This window comes from Schistocerca nitens, chromosome 2 (assembly GCF_023898315.1).
Source record: "Schistocerca nitens isolate TAMUIC-IGC-003100 chromosome 2, iqSchNite1.1, whole genome shotgun sequence".
NCBI classification, from domain to species: domain Eukaryota; kingdom Metazoa; phylum Arthropoda; class Insecta; order Orthoptera; family Acrididae; genus Schistocerca; species Schistocerca nitens.
In genome coordinates this window covers 544,338,642-544,355,979 of record NC_064615.1, presented here as the reverse complement: position 1 = coordinate 544,355,979, position 17,338 = coordinate 544,338,642, and the positions used below count along the sequence as shown (strand labels likewise).

Here is a 17,338-nt window from a genome sequence, read left to right as displayed (position 1 = left end):
CCGGTAACTGACGTGGACACACGTCTTTCCGTTTCCTCGGCTCTATTACAATAACACCGAATGAGAAAAAAATGAACGGTGCTGTATGATAACCCGACTGTTTGACAACGGTTGCTGAAATAGCGTTGATAATAAATGTGACAGAGCTAACAATAATACAGGTTTCCAAGTACAATGAAAGTCAATCTGTTGTTTGTTGCTGCAGCTACAGTTCATGGAACGGAAAGAGAGAACGGGAACGGTACGATAACATTCGATGATGTCATCGGTAGTTTAAACATATATAAATGAAAATGTAAGACAGAGAGCAGTAGTATTTCTTAGCGACTACAATGAAGGTTGCTCTGTTGTTTGTTGCTGGTAAGTATTGGCAGAGTTTATAAATTTTCGTTCACGATTAACTTTTTTCTTGTCCTCTTTTTATATAATTTCTGAGGTTGTAGTTAGCTTGAAAGTCTATTTTTACACTCTGTGAAGAATTGTTCATTGCCGCAATTGGCGACGTAATAGAAATGGGGAGCAGCTTTGTTTATCAACATGGTTCTACGAAAAATTTTCCATTTGTTTGCGATCTTGAGCAGTGCCAGCGCGTAGATTCTCGACGAAAAGTGTTGGTGTTGTCTATATTAACAATTTCAGTCCTCTGAGAGGACTCGAACAATTACCAATGTTAAGCGTCACATATGTACCTATGAGTAGCTAACTAGGATTGGTAGCGAGCAGTAGACGGAAGGCTAGTAGTGCCACGTGAACTCGAAAATAACGGGAAATAGTCTATAACACATTTTACAGGCTAGGAAACCGAAAAGGACAACACAAGATAGGTATAGATGGACACAAAACTTGTTCATCTTCACTACTGTGAAACACATAAAAGTCTATTTAAGCTGTTTGGTATCTCGAATCATCCACAGAATGCAATAAACTAATGAGTAAACAAATGAGTCCACATTATTTTGTTGCTGTATAGCAGCATAAATAATCTTCATATTGTAATGTGACATATGTACCCACTGTTCCATAGTAAATGGAAACAAGGCATCTGTTCCGAATATCAATGCTGATAAAGTGTAGAGAGTTACGAGCTAATCGTTACCACACCAGTGTTGACTGTGTGCAACAATAACATAAATGTAAAAGAATGGAAATAAATAAAGTTTTACTGTAGGTAGCAGTAACTGGATACGCCAATGTTGTCTGGATGACTTCAGATTGCAGAATAGGAAGGTCGCCAGCTCCAAAACGGGTAAAAGTTACATTTGGTAAACAGCTAATCACATAAATACTGGACAACAAAGATAATGCGGCAAATAAATAAAATCCCATTGCGCGAGCCTCGATGAAGAAAACAAGTGTAACATGCACACTGAAGCCTTTAATCTGGCATGCAATAATGTTAATTATAATTGTGCAACGACAAGCGACACTCCATAGAAAATATACTGTATTACGTAACTCATCACAGTGCTGTCTGTTTGAAAATATGTTTAATCTGACTAGAACAGGCTATTATTCTTTACCGGTTACTTTGCAAATGATACCGCAGAAACTGTCATTCATGCCAACAATTACTTTTCAATACTAACGTTTCGTAGACGTATGCAGGCAATTTCATTTACAGAACACAACATAAAATCGTAAAATAGCCAGCATACTTGTTGTTGTTGTGGTCTTCAGAACTGAGACTGGTTTGATGCAGCTCTCCATGCTACTCTATCCTGTGCAAGCTTCTTCATCTCCCAGTGCCTACTGCAACCTACATCCTTCTGAATCTGCTTAGTGTATTCATCTATTGGTCTCCCCCTACGATTTTTACCCTCCACGATGCCCTCCAATACTAAATTGGTGATCCCTTGATGCCTCAGAACATGTCCTACCAACCTATCCCTTCTTCTGGTCAAGTTGTGCCACAAACTCCTCTTCTCCCCAATCCTATTCAGTACCTCCCCATTAGTTATGTGATCTACCCATCTAATCTTCAGCATTCTTCTGTAGCACCACATTTCGAAAGCTTCTATTCTCTTCTTGTCCAAACTATTTACCGTCCATGTTTCACTTCCATACATGGCTACACTCCATACAAATACTTTCAGAAATGACTTCCTGACACATAAATCTATACTCGATGTTAACAAATTTCTGTTCTTCAGAAACGCTTTCCTTGCCATTGCCAGTCTACATTTTATATCCTCTCTACTTCGACCATCATCGGTTATTTTCCTCCCCAAATAGCAAAACTCCTTTACTACTTTAAGTGTCTCATTTCCTAATCTAATACCCTCAACATCACCCGACTTAATTCGACTACATTCCATTATCCTCGTTTTGCTTTTGTTGATGTTCATCTTATATCCTCCCTTCAAGACACCATCCATTCCGTTCAACTGCTCTTGCAAGTCCTTTGCTGTCTCTGACAGAATTACAATGTCATCGGCGAACCTCAAAGTTTTTATTTCTTCTCCATGGATTTTAATACCTACTCCGAATTTTTCTTTAGTTTCCTTTACTGCGTGCTCAATATACAGATTGAATAACATCGGGGAGAGGCTACAACCCTGTCTTACTCCCTTCCCAACCGCTGCTTCCCTTTCATGTCCCTCGACTCTTATAACTGCCATCTGGTTTCTGTACAAATTGTAAATAGCCTTTCGCTCCCTGTATTTTACCCCTGCCACCTTTAGAATTTGAAAGAGGGTATTCCAGTCAACATTGTCAAAATCTTTCTCTAAGTCTACAAATGCTAGAAACGTAGGTTTGCCTTTCCTTAATCTTTCTTCTAAGGTAAGTCGTAAGGTCAGTATTGCCTCACGTGTTCCAGTATTTCTACGGAATCCAAACTGATCTTCCCCGAAGCCGGCTTCTACTAGTTTTTCCATTCGTCTGTAAAGAATTCGTGTTAGTATTTTGCAGCTGTGGCTTATTAAACTGATTCTCCGGTGATTTTCACATCTGTCAACACCTGCTTTCTTTGGGATTGGAATTATTATATTCTTCTTGAATCTGAGGGTATTTCGTCTGTTTCATACATCTTGCTCACCAGATGGTAGAGTTTTGTCAGGACTGGCTCTCCCAAGGCCGTCAGTAGTTCCAATGGAATGTTGTCTACTCCGGGGGCCTTGTTTCGACTCAGGTCTTTCAGTGCTCTGTCAAACTCTTCACGCAGTGTCGTATCTCCCATTTCATCTTCATCTACATCCTCTTCCATTTCCATAATATTGTCCTCAAGTACATCGCCCTTGTATAGACCCTCTATATACTCCTTCCACCTTTCTGCTTTCCCTTCTTTGCTTAGAACTGGGTTTCCATCTGAGCTCTTGATGTTCATACAAGTGGTTCTCTTATCTCCAAAGGTCTCTTTAATTTTCCTGTAGGCAGTATCTATCTTACCCCTAGTGAGAAAAGCCTCTACATCCTTACATTTGTCCTCTAGCCATCCCTGCTTAGCCATTTTGCACTTCCTGTCGATCTCATTTTTGAGCCATTTGTATTCCTTTTTGCCTGCTTCATTTACTGCATTTTTATATTTTCTCCTTTCATCAATTAAATTCAATATTTCTTCTGTTACCCAAGGATTTCTACTATCCCTCGTCTTTTTACCTATTTGATCCACTGCTGCCTTCACTATTTCATCCCTCAAAGCTACCCATTCCTCTTCTACTGTATTTCTTTCCCCCATTCCTGTCAATTGTTCCCTTATGCTCCCCCTGAAACTCTGTACAACCTCTGGTTCTTTCAGTTTATCCAGGTCCCATCTCCTTAAATTCCCACCTTTTTGCAGTTTCTTCAGTTTTAATCTACAGGTCATAACCAATAGATTATGGTCAGAGTCCACATCTGCCCCTGGAAATGTCTTACAATTTAAAACCTGGTTCCTAAATCTCTGTCTTACCATTATATAATCTATCTGATACCTTTTAGTATCTCCAGGGTTCTTCCATGTATACAACCTTCTATCATGAATCTTAAACCAAGTGTTAGCTATGATTAAGTTGTGTTTGACTTTGTGTTGATAACCCTGTAGTCACCTGACCAGAAGTCTTGTTCCTCCTGCCACCGAACTTCACTAATTCCCACTATATCTAACTTTAACCTATCCATTTCCCTTTTTAAATTTTCTAACCTACCTGCCCGGTTAAGGGACCTGACATCCCACTCTCCGATCCGTAGAACGCTAGTTTTCTTTCTCCTGATAACGACATCCTCTTGAGTAGTCCCCGCCCGGAGATCCGAATGGGGGACTATTTTACCTCCGGAATATTTTACCCAAGAGGACGCCATCATCATTTAATCATACAGTAAAGCTGCATGCCCTCGGGAAAAATTACGGCCGTAGTTTCCCCTTGCTTTCAGCCGTTCGCAGTACCAGCACAGCAAGGCCGTTTTGGTTATTGTTACAAGGCCAGATCAGTCAATCATCCAGACTGTTGCCCTTGCAACTACTGAAAAGGCTGCTGCCCCTCTTCAGGAACCACACATTTGTCTGGCCTCTCAACAGGTACCCCTCCGTTGTGGTTGTACCTACGGTACGGCTATCTGTATCGCTGAGGCACGCAAGCCTCCCCACCAACGGCAAGGTCCATGGTTCATGGGGGGGGGGGGGGGGGCAGCATACTTATATCACTGAAATATGAGTTACACTTGAATCATTTCTAGTTTGAACTGTTTGTCTGCAATACCGTAGTTGTGCAGTAACTACAGATGCTACAGCTTTTTATTAAAATGATTTTTTTATTGAAAATCGGTTGTAACTTTAAATGAATCTGTTTTCTTTTTACTATTTCTTGTAGTCATGCCTTTCTGGGGAAGTTATTGTGTGAGGGTAGTACGCTGTTGATGGTTAACGAGCTGGGTTTTTCAAGTTTTCTTTGACCAGTCTCCCAAAAAGCAACTATTACGCTTGCATGCCTATAACAGAGCTACGAAAATAATGGCTGAATCTTACTTTGCGATAAGTGGTTTGTTGTACGATGTAATCCTTATTAAGAAATTCACTATGGAGAGTACGCTCTTCTTGATTAGTTAGTAGCTTGAATAAAATTTATGCACAGAGCAGTCTTCTTTAATTTTCAACATCCATAACAATCGCCGTCTGGCATTTGTGCACCGACACATACGTCTGTACCACAGCACAGATGCTTCGCTACTCATGTCAGCTATCTTCTAGGACTGCATGTTATCGCGCCAACGACGTTATTTTTCTATGAAATATATTCCTTGTGTTAGTTCAACGTAATTTCCTTGACACTGCCAGCGTATTTACTACAACGATCTGCATAATTATTTCTTATGTATTCATCCGGCACATATTTCATTTTGATAAAATCTAATTACTGATAATATACAGCTACAAAAAAAATGGTTATAAAGTTATGAAAGGAAGTAGCTGAAAAATGCATGAGGCATCGGGTTCTATTACATTCGATCTGCATTGGTGAGTCATCGTTAAAGGACATGGTGTTTACTATTCACCGTTAGTGACAACAGGCTTCCATTATGTTGGCAGTTGCAGAGAAACAAGTACAATGTAAATGTTTTTCACAAGCTGTTCATAATACACTTCCTTGTCGTACCCTTGAAATTATCATTCCAACTGTCGTATTTTTCCATTAAGAGCGAAATGTTGAGTTATATTTGCAATTAGATACCGAAAACAGTCTTTTGTAGTGGTATAGTATGTCTTAAAATATACTACGTAAATGTCACAAATGTGCGGTATTCTCCTGCTACAGTTTCCCTTATATCAGTTACACTGGATTTCATGTACATAGGGGACTACCAGTCAACATAGCACGATACATTATCAAGTGACAGAGTTGTGGCACGAGTCAGCAGAGTTGCACTGCATCTCGGTATTGTAAAGCTAGCACCTGCCTGAGTCACAGTACCAGACAGCAGTATCAGAGTGCTAGATAGTGAACTGGCACTAACAGGCAGTGGACAAAGTTACAAGCTGTTCATTGTTTTCTACAGCACTGGTCGCGATTGCGGTGGTCCAAGGACAACCAGAAGAGTCGACCACTGCCGCCAGAGAGGGTCAGGAACAGCCGTCCGCCACCAACCCGGCTGTGAGAACATTGGTGGCGGCGTCGTACGCGGAAGAAGACGAGGATACCATTTGTGTCCAGGCAGACAACAAGTTCTACTTGTATGCTAATTCACTGAAGCTGTATTCTTGCTACAACCTGCTACCGAAGGGTACGTTACTTTGAATAACACGATTTTCTGTGCAATATTGAGAAGATAACCGCAGACTGCTAACCCTTAACTCCCGAGAAGACTTTTCTGTAACGTATACCACGAGGTGGGGTCTCTGGGACCCCTAGGCTTAAACCGAGATTTAAGGCAAAAATCATTTGAAATTTTTATGCTATATGACATTTATTTTTACAGTTATTTATGTGTTGTTTAAATGCTTCTACTTTATTTTATTACACTAAACAAACCCTGCAACATTTTACTATTTATCAAACAAAAGCACATTCTTGTGTGTGCTTCGTTTAAATAGTACACATAAATAGACTGTGAGACTACTGAATTTTACATTCTAAGCCGGCTGCTGTGGCCGAGCGGTTCTAGGTGCTTCAGTCCCGGACCGCGCTGCTGCAACGGTCACAGGTTCGAATCCTGCCTTGGGCATTGATGTGTGTGATGTCCTTAGGTTAGTTAGGTTTAAGTAGTTCTGAGTTTAGGGGACTGATGACTTCAGATGTTAAGTCTATAGTGCTTAGCGTCATTTGAACCATATTACATTCTGGAAATTATACAATCTCTGTAGCAAATAAATTTCCAAATAAAACTAAATTCCGGGGTTTGCGCATAAAAATTCCAACCGATTGATACATAAAGTAAGTCTACCAAATTGATATACATTGCTGGGAACTACATTTTCATCACCACTCAGAACACATTCGATTGTAACAGACATGGAGGTAAGAATAGAGGGAGACGCCGTGACGTCACAGCTGCGAAGCTATGTGAAGCCGAGGGTAACCATCTCAATCCGACCAAAACATTGCTGCTGTAAGCTTGTGTGCATAGGCTTGTCGCTCGCTTTTGGAAGAATTTTGCGCTATTATGGTGACTTGTGTGGTGTTCGGATGTACGAATCGTTCTGATTGTGATGCGAAATCGAAGGGAATAACAATTCATGTGTAAGTTGTCTCGTTAAGTGTGATTTTACAACTTCATTGTGAATGAACGTGTGCTACATCGGTACTTGTAGGATAGCGTGTTTTTCTCCTGTACGATTTTAGATTTCCTAAAAATGAAAGTCGGAAAGCTCTGTGGGAGAATGCCGTGAGGAGGAAGAATTGGCGTGCGTCTAAATGGAGCACTATATGTTCTCAGCATTTCCGTGAAGAGGACATAGACCGAACTTCCCTTTCAACAGTAAGGCTCCGAGAAAATGCTGTACCATCAGTTTTCCCTACACACCCAAAACATTTGCAAAAGGTATGTTAATTCAAAGAATTAAATTCTTAGTTTTCAAGTTGACGTTTCAGTATAATACATACGTATCGTCGATAATCGAAGTGTTGAGTAACTCACTTTGTCTTCATCATGTACCAAATTAAAGGCTAACACTACATTAATTGGCGAAAGTATAGGCCTAAACAGGACACTGTGTAGGTTTGCCATTCTATGTACCGTATTTCAGTAAATATTGGTGGTAATGAACAGTGTTTCCCAGTAGTTTAACGTAACTGAAATGTCCCAGTACGCATTACAAACAAGATGTATTTATGGGGCTTTGGAGGGAGGGTATAGCTAACTTAATTTCAGTTTCTACACTCCTGGAAATGGAAAAAAGAACACATTGACACCGGTGTGTCAGACCCACCATACTTGCTCCGGACACTGCGAGAGGGCTGTACAAGCAATGATCACACGCACGGCACAGCGGACACACCAGGAACCGCGGTGTTGGCCGTCGAATGGCGCTAGCTGCGCAGCATTTGTGCACCGCCGCCGTCAGTGTCAGCCAGTTTGCCGTGGCATACGGAGCTCCATCGCAGTCTTTAACACTGGTAGCACGCCGCGACAGCGTGGACGTGAACCGTATGTGCAGTTGACGGACTTTGAGCGAGGGCGTATAGTGGGCATGCGGGAGGCCGGGTGGACGTACCGCCGAATTGCTCAACACGTGGGGCGTGAGGTCTCCACAGTACATCGATGTTGTCGCCAGTGGTCGGCGGAAGGTGCACGTGCCCGTCGACCTGGAACCGGACCGCAGCGACGCACGGATGCACGCCAAGACCGTAGGATCCTACGCTGTGCCGTAGGGGACCGCACCGCCACTTCCCAGCAAATTAGGGACACTGTTGCTCCTGGGGTATCGGCGAGGACCATTCGCAACCGTCTCCATGAAGCTGGGCTACGGTCCCGCACACCGTTAGGCCGTCTTCCGCTCACGCCCCAACATCGTGCAGCCCGCCTCCAGTGGTGTCGCGACAGGCGTGAATGGAGGGACGAATGGAGACGTGTCGTCTTCAGCGATGAGAGTCGCTTCTGCCTTGGTGCCAATGATGGTCGTATGTGTGTTTGGCGCCGTGCAGGTGAGCGCCACAATCAGGACTGCATACGACCGAGGCACACAGGGCCAACACCCGGCATCATGGTGTGGGGAGCGATCTCCTACACTGGCCGTACACCACTGGTGATCGTCGAGGGGACACTGAATAGTGCACGGTACATCCAAACCGTCATCGAACCCATCGTTCTACCATTCCTAGACCTGCAAGGGAACTTGCTGTTCCAACAGGACAATGCACGTCTGCATGTATCCCGTGCCACCCAACGTGCTCTAGAAGGTGTAAGTCAACTACCCTGGCCAGCAAGATCTCCGGATCTGTCCCCCATTGAGCATGTTTGGGATTGGATGAAGCGTCGTCTCACGCGGTCTGTACGTCCAGCACGAACGCTGGTCCAACTGAGGCGCCAGGTGGAAATGGCATGGCAAGCCGTTCCACAGGACTACATCCAGCATCTCTACGATCGTCTCCATGGGAGAATAGCAGCCTGCATTGCTGCGAAAGGTGGATATACACTGTACTAGTGCCGACATTGTACATGCTCTGTTGCCTGTGTCTATGTGCCTGTGGTTCTGTCAGTGTGATCATGTGATGTATCTGACCCCAGGAATGTGTCAATAAAGTTTCCCCTTCCTGGGACAATGAATTCACGGTGTTCTTATTTCAATTTCCAGCAGTGTATTATTTAGTTTGTGATACACGTTTATTACTGAATTAACAAAATTGTATCGTTTACATTGAAGACTAGCTATTCGTAATATTACATTAAAAACTATTTTTAATCAGAAGAAACGCGGAATTTCGCCTTTACGAGATTTTATTTTAAACAAAAACTTTGGAACAACCAATCTGATGACGTTAAATGTGTATATGGTGCAATTAGCGACTGTAATACACGCAGCGCTATAGCACACTGGCAATGTTTTGATCAGAGTGTCATGGCAGCGAGCCACGCCCCCATGGCTTCAAAACGTAGTACGGCTGGGATACGTAGCGCCATCTGCCCTTATTCTTACCTCCATGGTAACAGACATTTTAAGCATTTCATTGAAGAAACAGATAGATCCCCATCACAACTTTCCTCTGAATGATACACTTGTTCGATAAAATAACTGTGATCACTGGCTAATGTAAAATGGTCGTATTTTTAGTTTATTTCTTGATCTATATCACTGAAATAGACCGACTAACAATTAAAAAGTTAAAAATGACACATTCGTGAAACACATTTTGAGCTTTACGGCACCGTGCTGAAGAAAACAAGTACGTAGATCACGATGCGCGGTCGAGGCGACTCCAACACTTATCAGTAACACATGTCAACAATAAACACAGAAGGCGATAACGCACCTGACAACAAAACATCGTAGGCTTGGCCATTTAAGGAGGGTAGAGGGAGCATAGAAGCATTCCACCACAGCAGGCCTTGGAGAGCGAGTTCGACAATGTTCACGCGGTATAAGTGGCAACACATTGTGAGTCAAGGGTGGTGTAGCGGTAGCATTTTCGACTTCTAATCAAGAAGTCTTCGGTCACGCGTTCGAATCCAGACATTACTTCAATTTTGATTAACAATCACCCTTGTTGGCCCATCTCTTCTAGCATAAGAAGTCACCATCATTCTGCCAACGGCCTTGCCAAAGAAGGCGGAGGAGCAGATATAGGTTCAGGGCACTCTTTTGTCCTAGGGGTGGGAAACTGCCCATAAAGGTGGAAGAAACAGCAATGACCAACGGCATGAGCATGTAAAATACAATGGAAATCACTGCATTAAAGACACATAACGTGTGACATGTGGCCTGTAATTGAAGAAGTGTCATGATGATCTCTCCATTGGCAAAAGAATCCGGAACAGTCCACCATTCGGATGGGACCAGCAACGGGAAGTTACCATGAGAAAAAGATTGAATAATCAACGAAAGGATAGCGTTCTACGAGTCGGGGTGTGTAACGTCAGGATCTTAAACGTGGTAGGGAAGCTAGAAAATCTGAAAATGGAAATGCTGATGCTCAACTCAGATACAGTAGGGATTATTTACATGAAATGGAAAGGAGACAAGGGTTTCTGGTCAGATGAGTGTAGGCAAAAGAAAATGGTACAAAGGGACAGGGATTAGTTATGAACAAGAAGGTAGGGCAAAGAGTATGTTACTGTGAACAGTTCGGGGACAGGGTTGTTCTTATCAGAATCAAGAGCACACCAGCACCGACAACGATAGTTCCGGTATACATACCGACGTCGCAAGCTGAAGATGAAAGAGAAAGTGTACGACGGTATTGCTAGGGTAATAATGTAAAGGGGGATCAAAATCTAATGGTAATAGGGGACTGGAATGCAGTTGCAGGAGAAGGAGTAGGAGAAAAGGTTACAGGAGAATATGGGCTTGGGACAAGCAGTGAGAGAGGAGAAAGACTAATTGAGTTCTGTAGAAAGTTTCAGCTAGTAGGAGTAATAGCGAATACTCTCTTCAAGAATCACAAGTGGAGGAGATATACTTGGAAAAGGCCGGGTGATACGCCAAGATTTCAGTTAGACCACATAATGGTCAGACAGAGATTCCGAAATGAGATATTGGATTGTAAGGTGTACCCAGGAGCAGATATAGACTCAGATCACAATATGGTAGTAATGAAGAGTAGGCTGAAGTTCAATAAATACGCAAAGAAGTACTAAGGAATGACGAGATACGGTTAAAGTTCTCTACGGCTATAGATACCGCAATAAGGAATAGATCAATAGGCAGTACAATTGAAGAGGAATGAACATCTCTAAAAAGGGCCATCACAGAAGTTGAGATGGAAAACATGGGTACAAAGAAAGTAACTGCGAAGAAACCATGGATAACACAAGAAACACTTCAATTAATTGATGAAAGGAGTAGGTACAAAAATGTTCAGGGAAACTCAGGAATATAGGAATACCAGTCGCTGAGGAATGAAATAAAGTGCAGGGAAGCTAGGATGAAATGGATGCAAGAATAATGTTTGGACGCCGAAACAGAAATTATTGTCGGAATGAGAGACTCAGCATACAGGAAAGTCAAAACAACCTTCGGTGACATTAAAATCAAGGGAAATAACATTAAGAGTGCAACAGGAATACCACTATTAAATGCAGAGGAGAAAACGGATAGGTGGTAAGAATACATTCAAACCCTCATTGAGGGGAAGTTCTGTCTGATGTGACAGAAAAAGAGACATGAGTCGATTTAGAAGAGATAGGGGATCCAGTATTATAATCAGAATTTAAAAGAGCTTTTGAGGACTCAGGATCAAATAAGGCAGAAGGGACATATAAGATTCCATCAGAATTACTAAAATCATAAGGGGTGTGTAGAATGTATGAGTCTAGCGACATGCTATCTGACTATCGGAAAAACGTCATCCACACAATTCCGAAGACGGAAAGAGCTGACATTGTGAGAATGATCGGAATTTCAGCTTAACAGCTTATGCATACAGGTTGCTTACAAGAATATACAGAAAAATATACAGAAAAATTAAGAAAATTGATGATGCGCTAGATGACGATCAGTTTGGCTTTAGGAAAGATAAAGGCACGAGAGAGGCAAATCTGACGTTGCGGTTAATAATGGAAGCAAGACCAAAGAAAAATCAAGATACATTCATAGGATTTGTCGACCTGTAAAAAGCGTTCGAGAGTGTAAAATGGTGCAAAATGTTCGACATTTTGAAAAAGTAAGGGTAAGCTACAGGGCGAGCGGGTCATATACAATATGTACAACAGCCAAGAAGGAGTAATAAGTGTGGACGACCAAGAGCGAAGTGCTCGTATTAAAAAGGTTGTAGACTTTCGCCCGTACTATTCAATCTGTACATCGATGAAGCAATGATGGAAATAAAAGAAAGGTTCAGGAGTGGTATTACAATTCAAGGTGAAAGGATATCAATGAAAATATTCGCTGATGACATTACTACCTTGAGTGAAAGTGATGAAGAATTACATGATGTGCTGAATGGAATCCATACAGAGTATGGATTGAGAGTAAATCGAAGGAAGACGAAAGTAATGAGAAGTAGTTAGAAATGAGAACAGCGAGAAACTAAACATCAGGATTGAAGGTCAAGAAGTAGATGAAATTAAGGAATTCTGCCACCTGGGCAGTAAAATTACCAATGACGAACGGAACAAGGAGGACATCAAAAGCAGACCAGTAATGCCAAAAGGGCTTTCCTGGCCAAGAGAAGTCTCCTAACAGCAAATATCGGCATTAATTTGAGGAGGAAATTACTGAGAATGTACGTCTGGAATACAGCATAGTATGGTAGTGAAACATGGACTGTGGGAAAAGCGGAACAGAAGAGAACCGAAGCAGTTGAGATGTGGTGCTACAGACGAATGTTGAAAAGCAGGTGGACTGATAAGGGATGAGGAAGTTCTGCGGAGCATCGGAGAGGAAAGAACATGTGGAAAACAGTGATAAGGAGAAGGGACAGGATGATAGGACATCTGTTAAGACATGAGGGAATGACTTCCATGTTACTAGAGGGAGCTGTAGTGGGCAAAAGCTGTAGAGGAAGACAGAGATTGGAATACATCCAGCCAATAATTGAGGACCTAGGTTGCAATTGCTATTCTGAGATGAACAGGTTAGCACGGGCCGCATCAAACCAGTTAGAAGACTGATGACAAAAAAATTTTGTGAAGGGTTCCAAAGTTAATGTGAAAAAATTAGTCACAACAAACCATCAAGGGAAAATGGTTACCCTTACCTCCCATTTAAACGGCAAATACATATTAGTATTTATATTGACAAGCTGCCTATTGACTTCTGTATCAGGTTCTTCGGCCGACGTTCGTCCAATGATTTTACTGAGGTTTCGCCAGCACGAGTGGCTGGCATTGTCAAAGCTTCACCCTCCATTGCCGGTGGTGAACTGGAGCCGAGATCGCAGCCGCAGACTATATCTACCTGTCGCACCGACGTCCGAGGGCTTCTCTTCTGTCATTTCCGGTGCGGCTCTCCTCTTGCTACCTGCGACGGTCGTTCGCTGCAGTACGGGAAACCAGGATCCGTTTACCTTAAGGCTTTCCTCTTTCTTGTTGAAACTGTTCGCGTGTTTTTGTATTTCTACAGCTTCTCTGAACAAGCGCGTGTGATATCGCTTCTCTACAAAAAAAAAAAAAAAAAAAAAAAAAAATAGTTCTGAGCACTATGGGACTTAACTTCTGAGGTCATCAGTCCTCTAGAACTTAGAACTACTTTAACCTAACTAATCTAAGGACAACACACACATCCATGCCCGAGGCAGGATTCGAACCTGCGACCGCAACGGTCGCGCGGTTCCAGACTGTTGCTTCTCTACAGCCAGAACTTCCGTGTCGGCGAATTTTATTACGTGGTCGGTCGCACTCAGTGCGTGCTCTGCCACGGCCGATTTCTCCACCTGCCCCAACCTGCAATGTCGCTTATGTTCGTTGATCCTGGTGTTGACTGAGCGTCTAGTCATTCCGACATAAACTTTTCCGCATGTGCATGGTATACGGTGTATTCCTGACATTGCAAGTGGATCCCTTTTCTCCTTTGCCGGTCTAAGACACTCTTTCATCTTCCATGTCAGTTTGAAAATCGTCTTTACGTCGTGTTTGCGCAATGTACGGCCGATTCTGTCCGTCACTCTGGGATTGTATGGCAGAAAGGCCGTACCCGACATTTCTTTTTCTGATTCCTTACATCGCCGCGTGTTTGGCTCTGTAATACTTGTAATATAACTTTTGGAGTACTATCGCTCCTCAGAACACTTTCCAGGTGTTGCATTTCGCGTCTGTGGTGCTGCGGCTCACATATTCGTCCTGTTTGCGTTACGAGCGTATTAATCATTCCTGTTTTCTGGCTCGGGTGGTGGTTTGATAGTTTGTGCAGTTGTCGGTCCGTGTGTGTCGGTTTTCGATACACGCTGTGTCCCAGATTTTGGCCATCCCTTGTGAGCAGCACATCTAGAAATGGCAGTTTTTTGTCCTTTTCTACTTCGATGGTAAATTTTATGTTGGCATGGAGGCTGTTCAAGCGTCTTAGGAAGTCACCGAGTTGTTCTTCACCATGGCTCCACACAGCGAAAGTATCATCGACGTGTCTGTATCACACCTTAGGTTTGCAAGTCGCCAAGTCCAGTGCCTGTGCTTCGAAATGTTCCACGAAGAAGTTGGCCACCACTGGACTAAGAGGACTACCCATGACGACGCCTTCCAGCTGTTCGTAGAAATTGCCGTACCACGTGAAACAGCTCGTTGTGAGACAAGCATGGAAGAGCTTTGTGATGTCTTGTGGGAAAATGGAACTGATGTGCTCCAGAGCGTCACTGAGTGGAACTTTCGTAAACAGACAAACAATATCCAAGCTGACCAGGATGTCGTTTGGTGCAAGTTTCAGTTTATTCAGCTTCTCAACGAAATCCCCTGAGTCCTTTATGTATGTGTCGGTCTTCCCCACATGCGGCTGGAGCAGAGAGGCCGAGTCTTTTGCCAGTATATACGTCGGTGAGCCAGGAGCGCTAATAATCGGTGTTAGTGGAACGTTGTTCTTATGGATCTTAGGCAGTCGTCAGTAAAATCATCAGATGAACGTCGGCCGAGGACCCCGAGACAGATGCCAATAGGCAGTTTGTCAACAAGTGACCACGAAAGCCTCAACAGTTTTGCAATACTCGTTATACGTTTATACTAAATGGAAGAGGTTACAAGACTGGAAAAGTTCAAAACATAACACACACACACACAGAAATGGCAGCAACAGAGATCTCCAGTATACTAAGTGATTAATACAGACGATGATGCACCATATTACTAAACAACCGTAGAAGCATTGCAAAAATTATCCAGAATCTGAGGCATTTACAAATAGCAGAAGCCCTCGGGGGAGTATTAGGGAGCCAGTGAAGCCCGAAACCAGGACTTGGTAACAGCACATTAATTGTGTCAGACCAAAATATCGAGTTAGAAGGAGTGGGAAATAGCGCAGTCGAAGTACTAGATGAGATTTCCATTGAATCAGAAATTGTTTCTTCAGCGCGTGGTTAATACGACTTAACGGTTTTGTGTAAGCGAAAGAATGTAGGTACAACCTTCTAATGGACTTCAGAGTCACCTGTAGACGTAATTTAGGAAGAAAAATTAGTCCTGGATGTGTCTCCTTCGACATTGTGTACTTAAAAGCCCAAGCAGTCGTAAGAATATAAACAATCTGGCTTCATAATCATTTGTGTCAAAGCATTCTACAACAGAAACTATTGAATACTTGACTTTCCGTGTCCGCCATCGGAAAGAGGCGGTGACCTTACAGTAGCCGGCCGGAGTGGCCGTGCGGTTCTAGGCGGTGCAGTCTGGAACTGCGAGGCCGCTACGGTCGCAGGTTCGAATCCTGCCTCGGGCATGGATGTGTGTGATGTCCTTAGGTTAGTTAGGTTTATGTAGTTCTAAGTTCTAGGGGACTGATGACCTCAGATGTTAAGTCCCATAGTGCTCAGAGCCATTTGAACATCTGATGTCGAATCACGTATGGACCGAATATCGGTCGGCGCATAAGTTGACACGGAGAGGAATACGATGATAGTGGTTTTAAAGGGCTCAAATGAGCGGTTATTAGTGACGTTGATAAATATGACTATATATATTTAGAGAGACGAAGACCTATTTCGTAAGAAACTTTCTATAGTCACTGCGCTAAGGACATGGAGGGGACCTTTAATGACAATCGGGCAATGATAACAGCTAGGAGGGACTATGACGCAGTCTAATCGTACAAAATCTGTGGGATAACCGTTCCTCGGAACACAGGGCGACGCCTTTCCTATTCTGTCTCAGGCTGCGGTAAGGATAGGAAGCCGCTAACACGGCGCTTGGCAGCAGTTACGACGCTTGCACCACCATCACGGTACTCGTAACTACAGTCACCGCCTATTAACACATGTCTACATAAATATTAGGGTCCAGAGCAAACAAGGTACTTCCCACTCCATTGAAGGAAAGACTGTTCAAAACGCGTGAACGAGTTAGGTACTTACCGTTCTGGGGAGGTGGTAAATCAATACGAGATCCCGAAGACATATCACTGGTACATATGGAAAAGACATTCTCTGTAATGCATCTGTCTCGCATCTCCCACATTCATAGTGTTATGCGGTCATAACATAATCTTTCTACAACGCTGAAAATGAAATCCATGCAGTGTACGAGGCGCGTTTTATAAGTAAGTAACGTTTTGCCACAACGCGGCCCCAGCGCTGCGGTCGGCATGCTGCGCCTGCGCACTGGGTACCTACATCTGTTGTCTACGCACCGACGCCATTACAGTCTGATTCTTCCTTGTTTACGTTGTGTACTGAGTGTTTAAGATACCTCCGATAATCGTCAGTCCCGCTGACTGTGAAGTACGGGCTCTTATAAGATTTCTTATTGCTTAAGGCCTAAAAGCGATCGATATTCATTTTGAGATCTGTGAGTTTACAGAGAAAAATTTATGAGTGATGGAATGATAAGAAAGTGGGTGAGAGCATTTAAAGATGGCCGCACAAATGTGCATGATGAACAACACATTGGGCGTCCTTCGGTCGTTAATGGAAGTTTGGTGCAGAAAGTGGACAATAAGGTGAGAGAAAACAGACGCTTTACGATTTCCTCCTTGCGGGATGACGTTCCTAATGTTTCTTGTAGTGCTTTGTATGCCATTGTGAATGAGCACTTCAATTACCGAAAACTGCGCGCACGTTTGTACCGAAAATGTTGACAGATTTACACAAAACCAAACGTTTAGACAGTACATTGACTTTTCTTGAGCGGTACCACAACG

The 17,338-nt window shown here is 43.1% G+C and overlaps 1 protein-coding gene across 4 annotated transcripts in view; it reads left to right on the top strand.

Annotated features, from left to right (window-relative positions):
- LOC126236537 (uncharacterized) overlaps positions 1-17,338 on the top strand; it is a 41,585-nt gene that overhangs the window by 22,760 nt on the left and 1,487 nt on the right. For 3 of the 4 annotated variants that reach the window (XR_007544935.1, XR_007544934.1, XM_049945913.1), the window contains exon 2: positions 5,971-6,195. Coding sequence is in view for 2 of the 4 variants with exons in the window: in XM_049945913.1 (XP_049801870.1) it covers positions 5,971-6,195 (225 nt within the window). In the remaining 2 variants the exon portion in view is untranslated. Of the gene's footprint in view, positions 1-227; positions 361-5,970; positions 6,196-17,338 lie in introns of those variants that run through there. The other variant, XM_049945914.1, reaches the window with a different exon arrangement.